Here is a 23,408-nt window from a genome sequence, read left to right on the forward strand (position 1 = left end):
TCAATACGTTCAGTTGGTTTCTTCCTTGTCGGGCGCTGGTTTTAGCTGACCTACTTGGCCAAGATTCCCACCTGGATGATTGGCAAAAAACGCTGTACAATCAATGCCTTTAGCGTTCGTCAAAGACATAGCAAATGCATCTCCAAGTGCCATCATAATAGTCGTACTGGTCGTTGGCGCCGGTATGGGAGGCCAGGCCTCTGTGCTAGACGTATTGATCACACCATTCTCTTGTTGTAGGAGATTGTCCGGGCCACTGCAATCCAAGATCACATCCACGAGCTGAACAAGACGACCGAAGCGATTCGCCGTCATGGCAATGCGAGGACATTGCTGCACTTGTGGTAAGGACATGAACGCCAGCACTTCAGGGGTGTTGCCTGAGTACGACATGGCAAAGACAACATCAGAACCAGGATTAATAATACCCAAGTCACCATGGAACCCTTCAATGGGGTGCAGAAAAAAGGCCGGTGTACCCACAGATGTGAGCGTGGATGCAATCTTGCGTGCTACAATGCCTGAATGTCAGTCAAACAGTGCACATACCGCTCTTTCCAACGCCAACCAGAACGATCTTCCCTCCTCTTGTCGTTGTTTCCGTCGATGTATAGTTAACAGCGAGGGCCAATGCACGCTTCCATTCTTCGCGGAGACGCTGCTGGGATTCCAGAGCATGGGCCACAAATTGAAGAGCAGCCGCTTCTCTTTGTAATATTAATTGCGCCACCGATAACGCTCCAAAAATAGGGTCCTTCTCATTTTCAGTCGCTCCATAAGCGACGCCATTGTTCATCTCTCCCGGCTCAACGCCGAAGCGCCACAGTCTCTGGTCGGCGACGTCAGTCAGTTATCCTCCCATCAAAGCAATCTACTTGATCTGTGGTTGCACGTGGCATACCACGTGCCTTTTCTACAAAAAGCTACTTGGCATCCGATGATGAAGACTGGTCACGGAAGGGCGCGAACAGCTCGCCGGATTCATACTCCTGCATTAGCTTTTTCCATCTGAGTTTAGCTGACGATAGGTCACTGATAGCAGGGCGAACATCGAGGTTGAAGCTTGCTTCATTTTCATCTGATTCATCCTCCCGCGAGTAGTAGTCAATCACATAGCGAACCTCTTCACCCTCAGGATTCGCTTCCGTAGGTCCGCGACGAACGATCCAGTCATGCCTGTCAAAGGGAGGCTCATTACTGAAGCGATCAGGGAAGGCCCAGGCAAGCCAGCCAAACATACGAGCGCGTGGGCTAAGGGTTCCAGGGCGGCCTTGGAAGCGAGCCAGCTGCAGCTTTGAAACGTCGCTACCGGCCATCTTTTCCCACTCGATAATTTCCTGCCATGCACGCTCATTCAAAAAGTTGTGAATCATGACCACCATGTCTACGCTTTCCTCTGGAGTCTCCCAGCCCTTTCGAACCAAGGCATTGTAAAACTGTTGTGGGGAGGGGTATTCCCAGTAGCCATTTGCATCTTCCTTGTCCTTATCCTTCCCCATGGCACTATGATCCACAGGGCAAGACGATGCATACGGCGAGTCACCTGGTGCTGCTGACGTGCTTGCTCGTGGAATCGAAGAGACAACGCGTTCTCGTGATAGGGCCATCTTCTGATGGGGGGCACGATCTTGTGACAGATGCGGCATATTGTTTAACGGGTTCAGTTCACTTTCTGGCGCCATGGCGCCACGCGGCCCATGGGGAATTGGGCACACAGCGGGCTTGTCGTCGCTAAACTTCGACTGTGCCATAGCCTGGCGGTGGTGATGCAGTAACAGGGCAGATACGGCCTCTTGATTGTTGTAAAGCCGACCTTGTTCCCCATTAGAGCTCGGTATAGAATATGTAGCGCCCATGACTGTGCTTTAGCAATAGTAAGAATGGTGGCAGCAGTCTTAATCTTGTGCGACGTTCACTTTTTTGGCACGTGCTCAATGTGGATCAGGGTCTACGGCGTACGCGCTACATTTCTGGCACAGGCCAATTCCACACCTTGGCCACAAACCGAGCCATATCCGTGTTAGGTATCAATTCTGCGCGCTTTACAAGTGGGTGTTGTAGAAGGACACGAATGCTGTCACGCTTTGTGCCATCGCGAATCAAGCATCGTTCCACTAGATCTCGAAGGGAACGACTCCAGCGAACGCCACGTTCTGGGTCATCTTTGAGTGTAGGAAGCGGTGAATTCAACAGGAATGTAAGCAAATCGATAGGGCCCATAGGCGGTTCGCCATCCTCTGTGAAAGGATACCTGTTAAGCGCCAATTCTAGAATCGTAACTCCTAATGACCAAACATCAGAAGTAATGGTATAAGGTTGGCCCATGATACGTTCAGGCTGTTATTGTCAGTGAGCACACTGAATTACGTACAGCCATGTAGGTGCTAGTACCTGTAAATGTACCAGCCACACTGTTAATCAGTTCTCCAGAAACACCAAAGTCGCAAAGCTTCATTTGACCCTCTTTCGTTACCAAAATGTAAAAGGAAGAATATCCCGGTGGATAATACGTCGTGAATAAAGATAGTCTAGACCCTTTAATATGGATTCAGCCAGCTTCGCAAGTACTTTTTCTCCAATACGCCCACCCCGAGACTTGACTCGCCGATAGATGGAGTCCATACTACCGGCCTCACAATATTCCATGCAAATTGTAATGCTAGCGTTGTCAGGTTCAAAGAAGGCACCGTAGTATTGAACAATGTATTCGCTGCGGCATGTCTGATTCACATTCAGCTCACGCAATAGCTGTCGATGTATTGTAGGATCAGGCGACGTAGTGATAACCTGAAATGAGTATATACTGAGCACATACCTTACGAGCAATGATTTGGCCAGTGGAGCGAATGCGTACCTTGGCCACCTCCCCACTGGCCCCTTCGCCCAGAGAGCATAAAACTTCAAGGTTGCCCACTAGTTCGTTCGCAGCGGGTATAGGAGTATAAACATTTTGATCAGATTCGTGTCCAGTGGATCCTGCAATGACAGAGTGATGTGATGATGAAGAATCGCGTGAATGTCCCCAAGATGTGTGATGACTGCTGTTGTCCGAGCCATCGTAGGAACTGCGACTATAATGTCCTTCTGACGCAGATGATAGGGTCTCTAGGGACTCTGATACTTGCATTGTGTTGATCATGCGTTTGATCTCATCCATATGTGTCTCTAAATCCTCAGGTCGAGAGAGATCGGAGCGCTGCGGCATGATTGTTCTTTCCGACTCGTCATGTCCGGATTGACCACTATTGAGGGAGTCCGTAGACGAAGTTGCTACTGTTAGTATATGTTAACATACACATAGATAGGGTCAACCTTGGCCTATTAGAGCATCCTCGGCGCTTCGGCGGGATGAGCGACGCCATCGTAGCGCCGATTGTCCCAGTTTGACAGCAAAGCGCACACTCGGATGAAACGATGCGAACCGCCCTCCACTCTCTTCTCCACGTCCCCGATCGCTGAAACCATACTAGTTTGAATGCCTCTGTTGGAATCGCTATTTGGGCGCTCTACCACGCCTGCTGAACGATTGCGTCAGCATTTGCGCTCCTTGCAAAGAGCTCAACGCGAACTCGACCGGGAGCGTGTAAAACTAGAGGGGCAAGAAAAAAAACTGGTATCTGACATCAAAAAGAACGCGCGTCAGGGTCAGATGGTGCGTCCTTTGTTGAGTATAGCACTAACCGTTTGACAGACTGCCTGCAAAGTAATGGCTAAGGATCTAGTAAGGATGCGACGTAATATACACAAATATTACCAGATGAGTACACAGCTTCAAGCTGTCGCACTGCGGATGCAAACACTTCGTAGCACCCAACAGATGGCGGAGGCCATGCGCGGAGCCTCGAAGGTACGATCTCTACGGACACTAACAGACAGGCCCTGGGATCTATGAATAAATCTATGAATATCATGTCAGTGCAGCGAATCCTGCAAGAGTTCGAACGCGAGTCCAGCTCAATGGATATGAAAGATGAAATAATGAATGACACGATCGAAGACGCCATTGGTACTGAGGACGATCCTATGGGTGAGGGAATCGGGGAAAATGAGGAAAGTGAGTCTATTTTACGCGAAGTCTTGGATGAAATTGGCATGGATATGAGCCAGCAGGTACGCAAATGACCTCAGCTATTAACCTCTAGCTTCAAACCGTTCCTAATAGTGGGATTGCACTGGCTAACCCATCGGCACCAGCTAAAGTAGCCATTAGTGAAGGTGCGGAGGCAGGTACATCATCCAACACTCAAGATGATTTGGCTCTTCAAGAGCGTCTTGATCGACTTCGTAAATAAGTCCCAAGCACATTTGTAGTAATACACACTCTTAGGTGGAGCTGACAGCTGCAGCGGCAGTACTTGTGCTACCACTACACTGGGGTATGGCCAATCCACCCCTTGAAAACAGTATAGAAATGGATGACCTTTTGCGAAGAGATCGATCGCAGGCACTGCCAACTAACGGCAAGTACTATAAGCCGAGGCAGGCTGCTGGTTTTTTTACGCTGGGACTGCTCAATAATATGATGTATGTTGTCATTTTAACAGCTGCGTTGGAGCTATTACCTTCACATGTTCCTACTGGCTTACTTGCATTTGTGAATATCACACCTGCTGTTATCGCAAAAGCTGTTTTTCCCTATCTTCTCAAAGGCGAAATTCAATATGACAAAAGAGTTTGGACCTGTACTCTCCTGGCATTTTTAGGCATGATGGTGATTGCGATGTTTAACTCACTATTTATACGTTTAGCAGGCATTGCAACGGCTAGTTTTGCGAGTGGTCTTGGAGAGATTACGTATTTGCAGTACTCTACTCGCTTCCCTGATGTATTAACGACGTACTGTGTCGGATGGTTCGCCAGTGGTACAGGGGCTGCAGGATTAGCTGGTGCATTGGCATGGTGGATTGTGCGTCCTTTGGGTGTAAAAAATGGACTCAGTCTGTTGGCCTTTCTGTCTTTCGGCACAGCAATTTCCTTTTTTCTTGTTCTTCCTAGGTATGGTTCTATGGTCACGGAAACTGCAGAGGATGGCGCGCTTGAATCATTAATGCACTCAGAAAATGAGGAAGATGCGCCGAATCGCTCACAGGAAGTAACACTCTCTTGGGATGATAAATTGGCGTTGCTCAAGCCACTGTTCTTTACATATGTCCTACCCCTTGTCTGCGTCTACTTTGCGGAATACACTATCAATCAGGGGGTTGCGCCTACACTTCTCTATCCTGTCCCCTCTCCTGAAAAGCATCATCTACTTTCGCTGGTTATTAAAACACTTCGTGATTATTATCCATTATACCAGCTGATATACCAAACATTTGTATTTCTATCAAGGTCATATACATCCATCTTACCACTACCGGCCATCCCGAAACAATGGCTGTGGGCACCGGCCGTTCTTCAAACAGCTTTATTACTTTTGCTTTTGTCGGAGAGCATGTATTCATGGTTCAAAGCATCTATTGCGCGTTCGCTTGTTATGGTAATGGTAGCCGTTGAAGGATTAGCGGGAGGTTCGGCCTAGTATGTCCCTTTTAAAATGACTAACCTACAGTGTTTCCGTTATGAGTCGTATCGGAGGGCAGGAGAGGAATCCGAACCCTACAAGCAATTCGCGACGTGACGTTCAAGAATACGAATTTAAAATCGGATCTGTCAGTGTATGTGGCTCAAAGGGAAATTGTATACTGACTTGCTAGCTGGGCGATTCAATTGGAATCGTACTGGCATCTATTATATCAATGCCTATTCAAGTATCCCTATGTCGCTATCAAATTGCAAATGGCCGAGACCTTTGCTCACGAGTTTAATGGGCATTTCAAGCTAGTCGTAAATAAAGCATTTATCGACGTTGTACTATTGTTTTTTATAAACTGATTTCTCGTGATGGATAGCAACTTATGGTCCGTTCGTATAGTGGTTAGTATAGTGGATTTTGATTACGACATCGACTTCCATTGACCCCGGTTCGAACCCGGGACGGACCTATCTTTTATAATATTATTTTCACAACGAATTTTTTTCTCCTAAAACGTACGCAAAGAGAATGGTGTCACGTATTGTTTCATTGTATATGCCATTCTACTTTTGAATCTGCTGGAACTTTGCATTCATTGCGTCACAAATGTCTTTGTACACTTGCTCCACAGTGTTCATGGCATTGACATCGACTACCTTGTTTTGAGTTCGCTGGTAGTCAACAACTGGCATGCTTGTTTCCACAAAGGTTCGGAAACGCTTTTTGATTGATTCGATATTGTCATCAGATCGACCACTAGTTTCTCCACGATGAAGAAGCCGTTCCAGCATAACTTCTTCAGTGCATTGTAAAAAGAGAACCATTTGGGCTGGACAAACTGATTCCTCAAACTTGAATGACTGGTCCAATTTGCGGGGGAAACCATCAATCAAAAAGCGACCCTTACCAGCGCCCCATCCGTCAGAACTGGAGTTCTTGTGTGTTTCCAAGGCCGATTGAATAGCATTTCGCAAAAGTGAGATCGTGACTTCCATAGGCACGATTTTTCCTTCTTTGATATAATCAGCAATCATTTGACCATACTCAGAGCCAGGACGCGCTTGCTCCGCACGAAGTAGGTCACCTGCGCTAAGATGAACAAAGCCATAGTCGCGTACAAGGCTTGCACAGTGGGTGCCCTTACCTACACCAGGCCCACCCAGAACGAATACCACGACCACCTTGGAGGGGTCATATTCTGGACTCTGTTCACTCATACTTGTTCTTCTTTCTTTCGAAGTTCTGGTACAAGAGGATTGGGGAGTGGTCTCCTCTTTTCGCGCTTGTCCTTGTCAGGGTCGGATTCGCGAACTTTCGTCACGTATGCTAATGCTCCAAAAGAAAGAGCAGCAATAAGAACAAATCCTAAGGGGTTAGGTCCACTGGATTTCTTCGACGATGCTACACGCTGGTTACTAGTAGCAAATGTACGAGATTGAACACGGAAATGCCGGCGAATTTGTGCCAGAAACATAAAAGTGTTGAAGTGAGACCCCGTTGCGTCCGACGGGGCTTTATAGAAGTGTACCCATAATTCCTATACACGTTTCATTTGTGTCATCGCTACTTTCGTTCTATTGCGGGGTGGGTCTCCATCACCCCTTCCTGTCACGATGTCCTCACCGTATTCTTTCAAGCCGGGTGGGTCTTTGAAACTGAAGGGCGATAAAATCAGGTATGTTTGAAATCCATCACTTATGTCTCCAGGAAGAAAAAGAAGTCCAGCTCTAGTACAGATGCTCGAGAACTAAAAGCAACACATCGAACATCTGACGATAAGATGTCAGGAAAAGATCCTGCCTCCTACTCAATGCAGCGTGCACGAACTAAGGCTGAACAAAAGTTTGAAGAAGTACAACGCAAACGCGTATGTATCATGAATGATGTTAAATGATACTAACACAATTAGCTTCATGAACAGGCAAGAAAAGAAGCAGGGAAAACCCACAAAGACAAAGTGGAATCATTTAATGCATATCTTGAGTCTCTTAGTGAGCACCATGATATGCCAAAAATCGGACCAGGCTGATAGCACCGTTGTTATAAATTGTTTCAGACTTTCCATTTCATGTAAACCAACGTATGTATGTAACACAACGAAGTGTAAAACTTGATGCCGTACTATAAAAAATGAAGCACCGTTAGGCAGGGCTCCATGTTGGGAAGCAATCCTTGATATCCTGTTATTAGATCATACTCGTGTGACATACTTTTCCGTGCTTATTGTCGGCATGCTGCTTGAGGCTGAAACGTCAGTATTTCAATTATACATACGCAGGTTCACGAACAGTCATCAGAAAAGTTTGACGACAGATTTGGCAAATGACGCTCTTAGCTGCTTCATTGGCCTTCAATTGAGACTTGGCCTCTTTGCCGCTATTGGCTTTGGCATTACGCTCACGTTTTTGCTGAGCCCTTTAACATTGTTAGATAATTTTCTTTCTAGAATCACATACCGAGCACCGTTACCCATGTCGTGTGAAGGTTCTTTTGCGTAGGTGAACCTGCTCAACAGTCCTGCACTGTGCTTCTTCTCCACTGACCCTGTCGCCATAAATTCTCCCTGCCACATAGTTTCGGCCGAACTAACCCGCGGGCCTGCACTGAGAGCCTGAGCGCCGCCATACTACGACCTCTTGTGCGGTCAGACCATTCCATACGATGTCATCCTCTGGGCAGCGTGAGGCCGTCTTCCCGACGCGTATGACACTTGGTGTCACGAAGCAGCGTTTGAAAGGTGCTCAAAATGGCCATTCGCTACTGAAGCGAAAAGCTGATGCCTTGTCGAAGCGATTCCGCACAATCACAGGAAAGATCCAGGAGGCCAAGAAACAGATGGGCACTGTACTACAAACGGCGGCTTTCAGCATGGTCGAAGTGGGCTATGCGACAGGTGACATTGGTTATTCCGTTCGTGAAAATGTTAAGCGAGCGACATTTAAAGTGCGTGCCCGCCAAGAAAACATTAGTGGTGTACTGCTCCCCGCTTTTGCTGTACAGTCCACGAATGAAAACGGAGGTGCTGGTACATCAAAGGATGCGGACGAGGATGATAAAGGTACTAGTACTCCTAGTGAATTCAGTTTGACTGGTCTTTCGCGTGGTGGTCAGCAAGTCCAGAAAGCCCGCGAGACCTATGCCAAGGCACTACGTGTTTTGGTGGACTTGGCCAGCCTTCAAACTGCATTTGTGATCCTTGACGAAGTGATTCGACTCACCAATCGACGTGTTAATGCCATCGAGCATGTTGTTATCCCTCGATTGGAAAACACGATTGCTGTATGTATACCTGCAGTGCGTTGAGCTGACCATAAGTACATTGTGTCTGAGTTGGATGAGATGGATCGGTATGTCAGCATTCTACGACTAACCGATAGTGAGGAGTTCTTCCGTCTAAAGAAGGTCCAGGGGAAGAAGAAGCGTACAGCAGAGGAAGCGGCGAAGAAGCACAAGGAAGAGCTATCGAAGTTGGAAGCAGCCGACAATAATAAAGCTGAGAAGAAGGAAGGCGATATGCTCAGTGCTGGAAAGGATACAGATGTCATCTTTTAGAGTACATTTATTGCACAATGTATAATGGTGCTATGTTTATTCTACAATTCTTTAACCGTGTCAGTTTGCATCACCGCAACAGTATTAGGTGGTTCTGATGTAGGGGAAGCTTGTAATGTTGGAGATGACAGCATCGTCTTGTCCCGCTTCGATGCATCTGGCGTCATATAAAGCGAATCTGACAGTCTGTTAGCTGTCTCTCGCGGTGATAGATCCTCTTCGCCCGAACTATGTCGAACTGACTGGCCCGGGCTAAGGGTTGTTGTTGATGGAGGTATTGTGGGTGCCATAGGCGGCGTTTGAGGAGTAAGAATGGAAGGTGAGGAAGTTTGACTGTTCAGACGTGGGGAGGTGGTGGGTAAGTCCTGTAGAATGGGTGCACTGTTACGCTCTTCACGCTCGCGCCGTCTATCCGCGCGGGCAGCTACCGTGGCTAAGGCCGCCGAAGTCATTTCTCCCTGTACACCGCGTTTCTCGCCGCCTTGCAATTTCGCAAGCATAGTGGCAGCGATGCTAGAAGGACTCTCGGGAATAGACTCGCGAACATCTTCAGGTAGAGTGCGTAAATCCACTGTGGACTGCCTGCCACGTCGTCGATCCTTGCGTCGTTGACGTGGGGTCCCACCACTTGACCGCAAAGTGGATAACAATGACTCCAGTACGGCATTGTCATCCACACCTGCCTCACGTCTAGCCATGGCTTCACGCTTCTCTTTCTCACGTTCTTCCACAGCAGCTCTGCGTGCGGCTTCAAGGGCACGTTGTTGTGCAAGCTTGGTATTGTCTGATTTCGCTTTTCGATAAGCAGTGAGGAACTCTTTAAAAATGCCAAAGAACTCTTCCGTGGGCATTGATTTGGAGCCTGCAAAACCCCGACGCATAGGGTCAGGGCCTTCGCCATAAAAGCGGAGAGCGTCATTATAAACACGTTCCGTATATTGAATTTGATCCGTCAGACCCTGTAGATCCTCCGTGGCCTGCCGCAAAAATGGTAGCATGAGCTTGGAGTACGGCTCAGAAACATTGGATTCGTCTTCACTTAATAAGCGGTCCATGTCTTTCTTATGCTGTACATTAGCTGACTTTAGCTCAACTAAGTCGTGCTTCAAGTCAAGCATTTGTATACGGCATGCCTCCGTAGCTTTGCTTAGCTCGTCAGTGAAATCATCGAGTTCAGGGAAGCAGCGTGAGATGGTGCGCTCAACAAAATGAAGTAGTGTCGTTCCATCTGAAGCCTTTGTATCGACTAGCTTGTTAATGCTGCTAATTCGGAAACCATATGCGCCACCCTTAACACCAGTGGCATTTAGATAGTTGCCGAATAGTAAGATGATATTCAGTACCTGCGCGAATTTCTGGGCATTGATGATCGTCTCAGAACCTTCTTGGATTTTCAACAGGCCCTGTCGAATAATATCAACAGTATCATTGTATTTGGTCTTGTACAGCATGCCTTTGACTTTATCCTTCAAGTGCGGGACAGTCATAAGAAGTACCACCAATCGGTCAGCCGGATGCAAATTGCGAAGCTGCTCATCGGATGCATTCTTAAATTCACCCAAGCGCCCCTTCGTTTCAGATTCAGGGTAATATCGAAGCAGCTCCGTTAGTATACTTTGGTCGAAGATACGCGCATCGCATTTTATGATATAATGAGCGAGTTCCTCTGGTGTGCACATCTTGCTCTCAGAAAGATCGCCTTTGACACGCTTCAATACCATTTCAATACCTTGGCGAGTAGCGTAGTTCAAATACGTCTGAAGCTCATGCTTGTCGCGCTTTGTAGCCATGACCTTCTTCGACACTTCCTTGGCTTTGAATTCCTCTTCCATCTCACCAAAAACACCACGTTGCAGAATAATTTCTCGCAGTGTTGATTCACTTGATTGTGTCTTACCCCAAATCGTACTGGAGGCATGTTCAGCCGAAAGCTTGTCCCATTGCAGTTGTTTCATTCGTGTTGTAGCCATATCCAGCACACCCTTCCGCATATTGCTGTTGCCTAGGAGGGCACCTGGCGGCGCTGGTGGAGCTTGCATAGGCCCAGGAGGCCCCAATTCCGACTGAAACGACGTCCGTATTCCCAGCAGAGAAGTGCGGATAGCACTCGGCGCAGATTCACCGTTCGAATCTTGAGTAGTGGAATCACCGCGAGTTGCAACCTTGTCCTTAATAGCAGCTAGCAAAGCTCCATTGACAGCGCCTGGGGGGCCGATGGTACCAGGAGGAGGAGGGGGAGGGGGAGGTGGTATGTCACCCTGTGATCCAGATATGGAAGGAACAGGCATGCTGGTGGCAGTGCCTAGTGGAGGCGGCGGCGGCGGCGGCGGCGGCGGGGGTGGTGGTGGTCCTGTGCCATTGGCAGCGAGTGCATCTGTTGTTTGGATGGACGAGGGCACTGGCGGAGGAGGTGGTGGCGGTGGTGGCGGTGGCGGTGGCACAGATTGTCGTGCAATAGCCTCATTGAGGTTAGTCAAGGAAGAAGATACGTTTGGTTGGGGATCCATGGGTTTGGGATCAGACACAGACGGTATTTCTTCTGAGCGATCCTCGATTTGAGAAAGGGAAGCAGAATCCACAAGTGTCGCTGATGCAGCAGAGGGCTTAGTGCTCGGCGAAGTAGTGTTAGGAATATGCTGTGATGATGTTTCATCAGTGGGACATTCACCATGCTCGCCTAAGGGTGAAATCCCTCCAGCTGTAGGAGACAAGCTGTCTAAAGGTGGCAATTCATCTTGCTGGGGAATGAGTGCATCACGATCGCCATAAATTGACCCACGTGGAGTAGTATCTGCCGAATCCATCACGATGCAATCCTGGGCCTGTGCATCAGGAAGGGCATTTTGGTCTGATTCCTTATTTGACACAAGGGATTCCGCAAGGGAAGGACTCGAAGTCACTGCGCCCGAGTCAGCAGTGTTGGAGCCGCCCGCATCATCATCATGACGACGCCGTAAACGGGAAGCACGGACTTCTCGCATACGCACTTGCATATCTGTATCCTGTGCCATGTGTGTCGCAAGAGCTGCCTGTAAACCCCACTCATTGTTTTCATCGAGGACCGCAGTAGGAGGCTCAAATGTTTCGGGGTTAGGAATGACAGGCGATGGTGTTGCAGAAGGATTCAAGCCCAGAGCGACACGGCCGATACGAACTGGCGCATCCGAAGAAATGTTTGCGACAGTCTCAGCGCTGACTTTGCGGCTCGGTGATCGTGCGGGTAAAACTGGCTTCTGACGCTTTGGAACGGAAAGTCGAGGCAGGGATGTATCCAGCGCAATAATGGGCTCCGTCGTAGAATTGGCCACAAGCTTCCGGATAGTGCGACTCCTTTCCACTTGTCGCTCCAACGAGTCTCGTAAAACTTGCCTATCAAACTCAGCAAAGCGTGGATCAGACTCACGAGCATTTTGGGCTTCTTGCAGTAAGGTCGTTGTTTCCCTTAATTCCAACTCAAGGCCTAGAATCCGGTCCACATACGTTCGCTCCATTTCATCCATATCACTTTGTAGAGAAGATGCATTATCTCGAGAGAGCGATAGATCATGTTGCAAAGACTGAACTTGTTCTTGAAGTTGGCCCACCAACCCATCAGAAGACGCTTGAATTTGCTTCTTCAATTCTAATAGCTCTTGGTCTCGGGACAAGAGTGCTGCATTTGCTTCCTTTAGTTCACTCTGAAGACGTTGCAGCAAGTCATGGTCAGCAAAGCGGCCAAGCACATTATTCAACGAAATACCCATTACAGCCTCCATATCCTTGCCAGAAGCAGCGCCTTCGCGATCTAACGCGACAGTCGAAATAATAGAATCGATGAGCTGGTAGTAATGAACGAGGTCTGAGCCATCGCGCTGAATCAAGAGTAGGTGTTGAAGAGCACTCACGAAGAAATCTTTTGCTCGCGAGTCTTTAAGACGGTCCATAATTAACCGAAAAACGTCCTGCGGATCCGACATGTTTTGGGAAACAACACGCTGAAATGAATACATCATATCTTCTTGATCAGCCGCCTCCCCTTTCTCGAATACATCCAACTGTGTATCAAGGTCAGGTGTCATCAACGCCCGCATCTTGGAAATCACACGCGGCAACCCACTCGCTGACAGTTGGCTGCGGAGGTGTAAGCGTGCTTGCAATGATTCCACAATATCGCTGTTCACAAGCGCATTAATTAAGAACATGTTATTAATAACATATTCAGGCAAACCAGCTTCAGGCAAAGCACTTCTTTGGAGCTTCCGCACTTCATCACTTGCGCCGACCAAGCTACCCATGAGGCCACGACCATCGATGGCACTTTCTAGTGCTTGAAACCACGCATCGAATCGACCTGGCTGCTGTGTAGATTCACGAAGGTCATCAATGCCCTGCAATACAAGTTGGTGACCTTTAGGTTTTTCCCAATGGCATAGGAAAAGCAAAATGTCAGCAGCCTGTTTGCGCGTCGATAGTTGTGGTGACACAAGAGAATGTGTGATTCCACTAATACATTTAGGGTTTCGAAGTGCATCATGAGCACCAGGTTTGCTGTTAAACAGGGAGCGGAAAGCTTTCAGCAGCTCATATTCTTGGGCAAGTTCTTGTTCTGTCGGTTGAGGACGTGTATGAATGGCAGCCAGGAAACTTGACAAAACATGAGTACCTTTAGCCTCGACAAAGCTCTGAAGCCATCCAATAGCACATGTACGTAGTGTCACGGCTAGGGATTCGATGTGCTTGGTAGTCACAGAATTGTCCATGAATTTCTTAATATACCATTCAGGCGAATTGCGCACCAATACCATGGAGGTGGACGTAGTCGGAGCAGACGAGAGAGATGCGCCGATAAACCTTCTGTTTTTCTCTTTATCCGGATTTTGAGATGTGAGCAGGTCGTTGTACACCAGCGTCCATTTCTTGTCGACGGGAAAGTCAAGCATATTGTTCAGTGCATCTTGAGAAGGCGCGCTGGGTCCTTGTAGCATGTCTCGTTTGTTCATCAAGTCAGCAAACATGTATTCCACCTCATGATCCGGAGGCCGATTATACTTCAGCTCTGGCAGGCGCGCCATCATCGATTGACGTAGCTCGCTCGCGCCAACATCACCAGATCTTCGCAGAGCAGGTTTGCTGGCTGGCTCAGATTGCCATGAAGTAGATAGGCGAGATGGTATTTCCATAGATACTCTTGATGATGGTCTGGATAGAGCATTTCTGCTTCGCACAGGTGTGATAGTGGGTGCTCGCATAGCAAAAGCACCTGGCGCTTCCTCCGTGACATCAATTACGTGACGCGAAGTGCGGTCTTCAGACTGCTTCGCCCAGCGCTTACGCCCAAATAGGGTGTCCATAGCACTGTGACAAAGTCAATCCAGAAACTATTGTTGTAAATCACCAATTCAACGACAGCAGGACGCGTCCACAGCTGTATATGCAACGATGTAACGTCGGTCTGTGTGTTGTACCATACGCCTTCAACAACTCTATCGGCCGAGAAATAATGACAAGCATACGATCGATGTCAGACTCTCTGGCTGCAGTCTACATTGTCAGGATACAATGCCGCTCAGTTACGAAGCCATCATCGCAGATTGTTTTTCGACTTACATATTACCAATCTGTAATACTAGTAGCATGTGTCGGATTTGGAGTCGAGTTGGTAGCATGCTGGCTAGACGATGCTCTGCTATTCAAACATAGTCAGTGATGTATGACGCTACAAGAATCAAACTTCATAGACTCTGCCAAAATAAAGCTCAAGAAATGAGAAGAAAAATCAGTTTGGTATATATCTACATTATAGGAATATCGCTCTGGAAGTTCCATGTAGTGTACGTAGAGTACGTTTTATTTGCTCAAAGCTTGTGCGCCTCATCGTGCAGGGGGCTCCAAATACCACGAGCCGACTCGCTAGAGCTCTGAACAGGGTTACGCTTAAGATGCGTTGTCTTGGTTCCACTCGACTCAAGCAAAAGCTGCATTTTGGGGATGATCTGGGTTGCGGCGAGGTTATGCGTCGAAATTTGCTTTGTGCGACCATTTACTAGAATTGTAAGTCATGATATAGTATACTCACAGTAAAATCCACGTAGTATTGGGGCACGTTGAGGACGCGGCATTACCACGAACTCAACGCTAGGGTAAGAGCGTGCAAGGGCAGCCGCATTTTGCAACAGAAAGTCACGAGTGCCCTTGCTCGCGACACTCTTTTCGCAGTACTCAACCACTACTTTACGGCATGGAAGAGAGTATGTACCAGAAGCACCACCTAGCGCAGGTTGTGTGCTTAGCGCACTGCGTACAAGACGTGGGAGGCGCGACATGGTGGAAAACAACTGTGCTGAGATCCAAGTCAGACACGAGGGTGCCATGTGATCGGCGATGAGAAGGGGGCGTTTTTGAAAGAAAAAATCTTCCTTCGTCTCGTCCCTGCGAACGCTGCAAAGAAGCAGTTTCCTAGCGGGACGTTGGACCAAACTTCCTGTATTGCACTTCCTAGGTTGACTTTGAGCGCTTACACACCGTAAGCGAACTGTATACGTCACCATGTCGTCCAATATGACTGAAACTGACCAAAACATCCAGGTATGTATCTCTCATGAAAATCACAGACTAACCTATAGATCTGGAAGGTCAAAAAGCTCATTAAGAGCTTGGAGAGCGCCCGTGGTGCTGGCACTTCCATGATTAGTCTGATTCTCCCACCCAAGTCACAGCTTTCGCAGGCTAGCAACATGCTTACGCAGGAATATGGTACGGCGAGCAACATCAAGTCTCGTGTGAACCGTCTTTCAGTGCTGGCTGCCATTACTTCGACACAGCAGCGTTTGAAGCTGTACTCGCGTGTGCCTGACAATGGCCTTGTTGTCTACTGTGGTACGATTTTGACGCCAGAGGGCAAGGAAAAAAAGGTCAACTTCTCGTTCGAGCCGTTTAAGCCGATTAATACGTCGTTGTACTTGTGTGACAACAAGTTCCATACTGAAGCACTTTCGGAATTGCTAGAGTCCGATGCTCGCTTCGGTTTCATTATTATGGATGGTAATGGCACACTCTTTGGTACTGTGTCTGGTAACACGCGTACGGTGCTGCACAAGTTTTCTGTCGACCTCCCGAAGAAGCACGGACGTGGTGGTCAGTCCGCGTTGCGTTTCTCGCGTCTGCGTGATGAGGCTCGTCATAACTATGTGCGTAAAGTCGCTGAGTACGCTACCCAGCACTTTATCACCGACAACAAGTGTAATGTGACTGGTCTTGTGTTGGCTGGTTCTGCCGATTTCAAGAATGAGCTGAGTCAGTCAGACATGTTCGACTTCCGATTGCAGCCCAAGATTATCCAAATTGTCGATGTGTCGTATGGTGGTGAGAACGGTTTTAACCAGGCCATTGAGTTGGCGGCTGATAGCTTGGCTAACGTCAAGTTTGTGCAAGAGAAGAAGCTTATCCAAAAGTACTTTGACGAAATCTCTACCGAGACCGGTAAGTACTGCTTTGGTCTGGACGATACATTCCGAGCCCTCGAGATGGGCGCTGTGGAGACTCTCATTGTCTGGGAGAACCTGGAGCATATGCGTCATGTGCTGAAGGATTCGGAGGGCAAGGAGCACGTCCTCATGCTTTCAAAAGAGCAGGAGCAGGATCGGTCTCGTTTCATGGACCCTGCCACAGGCTCTGAGATGGAAGAGGTGGGCGAGCCGCAACCGTACGTATTTGATGAGGGAGGGCTAACATGGACAGGTTGCTCGAATGGATCGCAGAGAACTACAAGCAATTCGGTACTACTCTTGAATGTATGTGTGATGGTATACACTAACAATACAGTTGTCACCGATCGTTCCCAAGAAGGTATGCAGTTCTGCAAGGGCTTTGGTGGTATCGGTGGTATTCTCCGCTACAAGGTGCCCTTTGAAGACCTTGCCATGTACGATGAGGATGAGAGCGAGTTCATGAGCGATGATGATGATGACTATTAGTCGGTGTGCGCATAACCTGGTAGCGGCAGACGGCCGAGAAAAAGTATAAGTAGTTCTGCCACAGGGTTGAATATGCTCGCTTTACCTGCCCAGACGGCGTAGCGCCGTGCCCAACAGCTTCCTACGTCGCGACAAATAATTTTCAAATGTACCCTTTACCACGTCAACGAAGCCCCAGGTTCCGCGGGCACGATCCACGTGCTTTTGCTTCTACCGGTCGACTGCATCGCAGGTAGGTCGACGACGAGCATGGCAGCTCCGCGCAGAGATCATCCGCCTGGAGCCGTGCGCCCGGCCCAACTCCGGGCCGCACCTGCTCAGCAACGTGGTGTTCGGCCTCCTATGAGACCGGCTCCAAAGTCGCAGCAGCCACCAGTCGCAGCGCCTGTGACCAACGCTGCTGCGTCGCAGCCCCAAGGCTCGCAGACAGATGTGTTTGGTGCCGTACAAAGCCCACCTGGCGCAAAAGTACGGCCTGTTGCTGGTGAACCTCGTGTCCGTCCTTCTGGACCGCCCAGGATGGTGCAGACTCATCCTCAGCCACCAACAAATACACGCCCACCAGCGCCCAAGCCCGCAGCTACGCCAGCTCCACGCACCGCGGCACCGCCTGCGCCAGTAACAGCCCCTTCTGTGTCACAACCTAGTCAAGGACCGGTGCCATCCATGAACAAGGTACGCCCGCCCATGTCGGCCAGCGCACGCGGTAACGTGCCTCCGATGAGCGCGCAGCATACGGGTCGGAGCATGCAAGCGCAGAATACTGGTCACAGTATGCAATCACAACATACGGGCCGCAGCATGCAAGCGCAAAACACAGGTCGCAGCATGCAATCACAGCATACGGGCCGCAGCATGCAAGCGCAAAACACAGGTCGCAGTATGCAGTCACAGCATACAGGACAGAGTCAAGCGCCGCCACCATCTCGTGCTGCCCCGCCTCCATCTATGGTGGAAACGCTGCCACCCCGCATACCTGCACCGCATGCAGCATCGTATCCACCTGTGCCAGACTCGATGCCTGAGCCAGTGCCAACGATGGATGCTTGGGACACACAGGATGGCTGGGGCGACCAAGATGACTGGGGTGGAGATGGTTGGGACCAGCCAGAAGAGGCAGAAGCAGCGCCTGCTTCTACCGAATGGATGCCCCCTGATGAGCAGGAGGGTGGTATGGCTACGAACGAGATGCCACAGGATCTGTTCGGTCAGAATACGATGGCAGTGGCCGAGGAGGCTGAGTCTTATCCACAGCAGTTGGGTGAACCGTTGGATCCGGCTATGGAGAATCTATCGGCCTGGGATCAAGAGGTGCACGATTTCCCTGAGCAGTTTGAACAAGATGCTGTGTATGATGGTGCGAGTCTGCAAGACGGTTGGGACTACCCAGCTGATGATCAAGACTACAATGAACCGTTCCTCGATCCATCGCAGTATGATGCAGAGCTGGATATGGACCCCTATGCCAGCACGGGTTTCCAAGAAGAGGTCCCTACGGCAGGTGCTGATATGTTCACGCAGGATCCGTACGAGCAAGATGCGTACGATCAAGGGGAATACCCTGCCGATGCCTACCAAGGTATGGATGAACAGACGTTAGACCCTATGGAAACACAGGCTGAGTCCCAACTTTTCTTCACGCAAAAGGAGCAGCTTGGTGCAAACGATCCAATGGATGACCAGTATGCTCAGGAAGAACAAGTTGATGATCAATATGGTCATGAAGATGCCTATGGCGAGCAGTACGCTCAGGATGGCGCTTTCGATGATCAGTATGCTCAAGAAGAGGCTTACGACGAGCAATATGCTCAGGAGGGTGCTTATGAGGAGCAATATGCTCAGGACGAAGTCTACGACGAGCAACACGCTCAGGAATATGCTTATGATGAGCAGTATGCTCAAGAAGGCCAGTTCGATGGACCATATGACGAGCAGTACGCCCAAGAAGACCAAGGCGAGTACGGCCAAGAAGGTCCATACGATGAGCAGTATGCTCAAGAAGGTCCGTACGATGAGCAGTATGGCCAAGAGGGCCCATACGATGAGCAGTATGGCCAAGAGGGCCCATACGATGGGCAGTTGGATGATCAATACGGCCAGTTCCAACAAGGTGGCACAGATGCACAGTTTGTGCAGGAGGACCAATACGATCAGTTCGAGCAAGAAGACCAGTACGACCCATCGCAACCGCCAGAGTTTGCACAGGATGAAATGGCCGAACCGGCTGGCGGTACGACAGACGAGCCTGGCTGGGATGATCAAGGCGCATGGGATGAACAGATTGCGTGGGACGACCAGGCAGACGGGCAGGAAGAACCGACCAGCATTGACGCAGCGCCTATGCAGCCACCTACCTCGATCCCTGAGCCTGTGCCGGAAGTGAAGCCGCCTGTGACCAAGGCGGCACCAGTCCCTCCTACGACCATGCCACCGCCACGTGGCCCTGCCAAGCGTGTCCCACCCTCGTCTACGCGGGGCGCGGCGACAGCGCCTGTGCCATCCGCGCTCACCACCTCGACGAACGCTCCGCCCTCTGCTGCGACGTCCCACGCGATTCCCTCGGCAGTCAAGAGCACGCCACAAGCGGCGGCTATGCCGAAACGCGGGCCTGTCGCACTTGGTGCAGCCCCACCTAAGGAGTCGCCTTCGATTCCGGCCTCAGCTCCGCCAGCTCAAAGCTCTGGTCCGAGGCAGCGCGGCGCGATGCCACAGCGGGCGCCTAACAAGCCTGTTCCTACGCCCCAGCCCGCGCCGCCTCCTACGCAGCCGGCTGAAGAAGAGGATGCATGGGGTTGGGGTGATACAGAAGAAGTGTCTGCCCCTGCTACATCTGAACAAGTGGACGATGCATGGGGTATGGATAGTGAAAGGGCGACGGGGACTGAATCGGCCTGGGGTGGGGACTCGGATGTATATGCCCACGATGCGTATGCACCGCAGGACTATGCCCCACCGCCACCCTCTCATACAGCGCCACGTGGTCCAACTGCTGGTCCAGCAACGGCAGGACCGCGGCGCGCCCCGGCGCGCGGCCCTGCGTCAAAAGGACCCACCCCGCCTCGGACGCCTGGACAAGTCAAGGCTGGTGCACGCCGACCTGATCCACAGCAGGACCGTCGGAATGCTACTATCCCTATTGTGTCCTTTGGTATTGGAAGCAAATTGGTCGTCCACATGCCCAGCAAGGGCGATTCATACGACTATCAGTCGTCGCGCGAGGAGCGTACGGTCACGATTCGCTCCCTTTCGCAGTTGGTGGGTGCACGTCCTTTCTCTACGCTTGATATGACCAAGTTCCCAGGGCCGTTGCTGGAGGGCTCGCGATCACAACTCAAGGCCAAGAAGCCGTCGATTGTCAAGTACCTACACGAACAGATTGCTGAATCAGCAAGCGGTGTGGGCTACCTGCGCCGCAAGTCTGTGATGCTGGCTGAACACTCGGAGACCAAGTCGAGTAATGCAGGCGACCTTGAGGAATGGCGCCGCACAGAGGACAAGATCTTGCTACTGAAGCTTCTTGTGATGCTGATTGAAAACGATGGTAAACTTACGGATGATGCGCCATTGGCTCGTTCCATTTGTGATTTGCTCCTTGGGAAGACGGAAGCAGGGGAGTTTGGTGCATTTACTGTGCCGACGTACTCGCGTGCAACCTCCCACTCGTCATCGAAACGGCCTTTGCGCTCGTATGCCTTGCGCCAAAGCTTCTTGGAAGAACTGCAGCAGCATTTGCAGCAAGGGCAGCTCAAGGAGGCTGTCGACCTTGCCTTGGATGAGCGCATGTGGGCGCATGCGATGACGATTGCACAGCAGCTTGATGAGGCAACGCGGCAGCGCGTCGTGACGGCCTTTATGCAGTATGAGTTGGACGATGCGGATATTGATAGTGCTATGCGCAAGGACTACACGAGCATCAAGGTGGCCTACTCATTGTACACGCATCAGCCGGCTGAACAGATTGCCGCACTATTCCAAGGTCCTTCAAGCCTCTCGCCAGAAGCAAAGCATTTGCAATGGCGGCATGCTATCGCCACCCTCATCTCAAATCGCGGCTTGGGTGAGTATGATGCGATCCTGGGCACTATTGGCGATGGTCTGATGGAGGCAGGGTTGCCGGAGGCGGCTCATGTGTGCTACTTATTGGGCAAGCAGCATCTTGGCTGGCTCAAGTCACCAGAGACGGATTTCGTTTTAGTGGGGACAAAGCCTAATACACCTGCCTCCGTGCTCTTGAATGATATGGATGCTTTACTCATGACAGAAGTGTTGGAGTATACGTATGCACTTTCTCAGCCATCTAAGACGGCGCCACCATATGCTGGCATCTCGACGTTAGCACCATTCAAGTTAGTCATGGCAGCTGTGTACGATGAGCTGGGCTTCTCGGCCAGTGCCAAAAAATACTGCGAGGCACTCACTCAACTTTCGCAGCTCAAGGGAGCGGCCCCTATTCTTACTTCAGCCTTGCAAGCACAGCTGCATGAGCTGTCGAGCCGACTGAATGGCCAGCACTTGGCTGGCCAATCATGGAGTAAGAAACTCCAGCGACCTACACTGGACGGAGTCTGGGGTGCCCTGGAAGGCCGACTGACCAAGTTCATCGCAGGCGAAGAGGCGGGTCAAAAAGAGGCGGTCAAGAGTACGGAAACGACCGTGGGTGCCTTCACCCATTACAGTGCTATTACGCCAGAGGCAGCGTCAGCCGCGCCATCGGAAACTCAATACCCATCTGTGCATGAAGAACTGCAAGAAACTGATGGTGGGTACTCGGCAGATGCGTATGCACAAGCGTACGAAGATGGAGGGGCTGAGACTCATGATAACCTGAACGATACTTATGCGGAAAACACTTATGAACAGGATGCTGATGTGGATGCATATGCCGAAGATCAAGCACCGAAAGAGTATCCGCAAGAGGAATATGGTCAAGAAGACTATGCCCAAGATGAATACCCTCAGGAGGAATATGTTCAAGAAGAGTATGCCCAGGAGGAATACCCTCAAGAAGAGTATGCTCAAGAGGAGTACCCTCAGGATGAGTACCCTCAGGAGGAATATGCCCAGGAGGAATATGCTCAAGAGGAGTATGCCCAAGAGGAATACCCTCAGGAGGAATATGCTCAAGAAGAGTATGCCCAAGAGGAATACCCTCAGGAGGAATATGCCCAGGAGGAATATGCTCAAGAGGAGTACCCTCAGGAAGAGTACCCTCAGGAGGAATATGCTCAAGAAGAGTATGCCCAGGAGCAATACCCTCAGGAAGAATACCCTCAGGAGGAATATGTTCAGGAGGAATATGCTCAAGAGGAATATGCCCGGGAGGGATACCCTCAGGATGAGTACGCCCAGGAAGAGTATGCCCAAGAGGAGTATGCCCAGGAACAACAAGATGATGTCCATGAAAACCTGGAGGCTGACCATGCTCATGAAGAAAGTGGGCAGGATAATGCGGGAGGTGATCATCCTCAGGACCCCAATCTTCCAGCAGACGAAATGTCGGCTTCAGCACCCTTGCCCAAAGATATCGATAAAGAGTCAGTTGCCTCGAACGTCGATGACTTTGCTGATGCTGAAACAGCAGGAGATGAGCAAGAGGAAGTAAAGCCACCGACTGCCCCGCCCTTGTTCCACAGTGTCGAGCAAGAAGTGGGCGAAGATGGTCTTTTGTCCACCATGTCGGTCCCAATGCTGACCCCTCTCCCTGCCAAGCCTTCTGCTACAAATACCAAGTCAGCCGCCCCTGAACCAGAGGAAAAGGAGGATGACCTGGGCTTGGGTAATTCAAGCAGCAGGCCAAACAAGACAGAGTCACCAGAGCCCATTTCTAGCGCAACGGAAAACTCGCAACCTGATGAGAAGAATGCCAAAGCTGCAGATAAAGCTTCGGGTGGTTCCTGGTTTGGCCGTTTGCTAGGTTCCCGCAGTAATAGCGCGAGCAAGGAAAACGAAAAAGAGAGCAAGGCTGTGAAAGCTCACTTGGGTGAAGAAACCTCCTTCTATTATGATAAGGAACTTAAGCGCTGGGTGAATAAGAAGGCTGGCGATGATGGTAAGGCAGCCCCTGCCGCCTTGCCACCGCCACCCAAAGGCGCTCCGTCCAAGCCTATCGCTGCGGCCGGGCCCGCCGATGCCCCTCCGAAGTCGTTAGCCTCGTCGAAGCCGCCTTCCTCGGCACCTGCTCGCTCCAACGGTGGAGCGGATGCAGGTCCGCCAGGGCCTCTCACTAGGCCAAGTGATGCAAGCGCAAAACCAGCCAGTAAAAAAGCTACAGGTGGCCCACCATCGGGAACAGCAAACAAGAAACGCCCGCTTAAATCGCGCTACATTGTTGTGGACTAAACTCTAGAGAGGGTGAATGGTATGATATAGTCACACAGTCATTACTTGAT

At 50.2% G+C, this 23,408-nt stretch overlaps 13 protein-coding genes across 13 annotated transcripts; 6 read left to right on the plus strand and 7 right to left on the minus strand.

The window, feature by feature from the left end:
* Positions 1-9: 9 nt before the first annotated feature.
* Malapachy_1401 (hypothetical protein) lies at positions 10-796 on the minus strand (the record flags this gene model as incomplete). The annotated part of the gene is made up of 2 exons (XM_018135905.1): positions 10-521; positions 550-796. The coding sequence occupies 2 exons, from the start codon at positions 794-796 to the stop codon at positions 10-12; spliced, it is 759 nt and encodes a 252-aa protein (XP_017990325.1).
* A 127-nt stretch (positions 797-923) lies between these two features.
* Malapachy_1372 (cyc3-holocytochrome-c synthase (cytochrome c heme lyase)) lies at positions 924-1,751 on the minus strand (the record flags this gene model as incomplete). Its single annotated transcript, XM_018135877.1, has 1 exon — positions 924-1,751. One exon carries the CDS (start codon positions 1,749-1,751, stop codon positions 924-926), a length of 828 nt encoding a protein of 275 aa, XP_017990396.1.
* Positions 1,752-1,962: 211 nt separating this feature from the next.
* On the minus strand, positions 1,963-2,455 carry Malapachy_1373 (mkk1-map kinase kinase; the record flags this gene model as incomplete). The annotated part of the gene is made up of 2 exons (XM_018135878.1): positions 1,963-2,337; positions 2,372-2,455. The coding sequence occupies 2 exons, from the start codon at positions 2,453-2,455 to the stop codon at positions 1,963-1,965; spliced, it is 459 nt and encodes a 152-aa protein (XP_017990397.1).
* A 1,020-nt stretch (positions 2,456-3,475) lies between these two features.
* Malapachy_1354 (snf7-domain-containing protein) lies at positions 3,476-4,292 on the plus strand (the record flags this gene model as incomplete). Its single annotated transcript, XM_018135859.1, has 4 exons — positions 3,476-3,652; positions 3,692-3,847; positions 3,877-4,110; positions 4,143-4,292. 4 exons carry the CDS (start codon positions 3,476-3,478, stop codon positions 4,290-4,292), a joined length of 717 nt encoding a protein of 238 aa, XP_017990377.1.
* Positions 4,293-4,411: 119 nt separating this feature from the next.
* Positions 4,412-5,807, plus strand: Malapachy_1377 (batten s disease protein cln3; the record flags this gene model as incomplete). The annotated part of the gene is made up of 3 exons (XM_018135881.1): positions 4,412-5,520; positions 5,552-5,657; positions 5,697-5,807. 3 exons carry the CDS (start codon positions 4,412-4,414, stop codon positions 5,805-5,807), a joined length of 1,326 nt encoding a protein of 441 aa, XP_017990389.1.
* Positions 5,808-6,078: 271 nt separating this feature from the next.
* On the minus strand, positions 6,079-6,732 carry Malapachy_1359 (uridylate kinase; the record flags this gene model as incomplete). The annotated part of the gene is made up of 1 exon (XM_018135864.1): positions 6,079-6,732. One exon carries the CDS (start codon positions 6,730-6,732, stop codon positions 6,079-6,081), a length of 654 nt encoding a protein of 217 aa, XP_017990370.1.
* A 396-nt stretch (positions 6,733-7,128) lies between these two features.
* Malapachy_1393 (hypothetical protein) lies at positions 7,129-7,432 on the plus strand (the record flags this gene model as incomplete). Its single annotated transcript, XM_018135897.1, has 3 exons — positions 7,129-7,190; positions 7,223-7,386; positions 7,425-7,432. 3 exons carry the CDS (start codon positions 7,129-7,131, stop codon positions 7,430-7,432), a joined length of 234 nt encoding a protein of 77 aa, XP_017990436.1.
* Positions 7,433-7,656: 224 nt separating this feature from the next.
* On the minus strand, positions 7,657-7,988 carry Malapachy_1371 (hypothetical protein; the record flags this gene model as incomplete). Its single annotated transcript, XM_018135876.1, has 4 exons — positions 7,657-7,695; positions 7,726-7,759; positions 7,790-7,930; positions 7,972-7,988. 4 exons carry the CDS (start codon positions 7,986-7,988, stop codon positions 7,657-7,659), a joined length of 231 nt encoding a protein of 76 aa, XP_017990395.1.
* A 188-nt stretch (positions 7,989-8,176) lies between these two features.
* Positions 8,177-9,067, plus strand: Malapachy_1340 (vacuolar atp synthase subunit d; the record flags this gene model as incomplete). The annotated part of the gene is made up of 3 exons (XM_018135845.1): positions 8,177-8,794; positions 8,831-8,862; positions 8,893-9,067. 3 exons carry the CDS (start codon positions 8,177-8,179, stop codon positions 9,065-9,067), a joined length of 825 nt encoding a protein of 274 aa, XP_017990384.1.
* Positions 9,068-9,108: 41 nt separating this feature from the next.
* Positions 9,109-14,121, minus strand: Malapachy_1395 (cytokinesis protein bni1; the record flags this gene model as incomplete). Its single annotated transcript, XM_018135899.1, has 1 exon — positions 9,109-14,121. One exon carries the CDS (start codon positions 14,119-14,121, stop codon positions 9,109-9,111), a length of 5,013 nt encoding a protein of 1,670 aa, XP_017990437.1.
* A 780-nt stretch (positions 14,122-14,901) lies between these two features.
* On the minus strand, positions 14,902-15,369 carry Malapachy_1362 (hypothetical protein; the record flags this gene model as incomplete). The annotated part of the gene is made up of 2 exons (XM_018135867.1): positions 14,902-15,089; positions 15,123-15,369. 2 exons carry the CDS (start codon positions 15,367-15,369, stop codon positions 14,902-14,904), a joined length of 435 nt encoding a protein of 144 aa, XP_017990407.1.
* Positions 15,370-15,592: 223 nt separating this feature from the next.
* On the plus strand, positions 15,593-17,019 carry Malapachy_1342 (peptide chain release factor erf arf subunit 1; the record flags this gene model as incomplete). Its single annotated transcript, XM_018135847.1, has 4 exons — positions 15,593-15,631; positions 15,670-16,748; positions 16,784-16,836; positions 16,868-17,019. The coding sequence occupies 4 exons, from the start codon at positions 15,593-15,595 to the stop codon at positions 17,017-17,019; spliced, it is 1,323 nt and encodes a 440-aa protein (XP_017990385.1).
* Positions 17,020-17,268: 249 nt separating this feature from the next.
* On the plus strand, positions 17,269-23,358 carry Malapachy_1379 (beta- -glucan synthase; the record flags this gene model as incomplete). Its single annotated transcript, XM_018135883.1, has 1 exon — positions 17,269-23,358. One exon carries the CDS (start codon positions 17,269-17,271, stop codon positions 23,356-23,358), a length of 6,090 nt encoding a protein of 2,029 aa, XP_017990380.1.
* Between the last annotated feature and the right edge of the window lie 50 nt (positions 23,359-23,408).

The sequence above is a fragment of the Malassezia pachydermatis genome (assembly GCF_001278385.1).
Source record: "Malassezia pachydermatis strain CBS 1879 chromosome Unknown scaffold9, whole genome shotgun sequence".
Classification (NCBI taxonomy): Eukaryota; Fungi; Basidiomycota; class Malasseziomycetes; order Malasseziales; family Malasseziaceae; genus Malassezia; species Malassezia pachydermatis.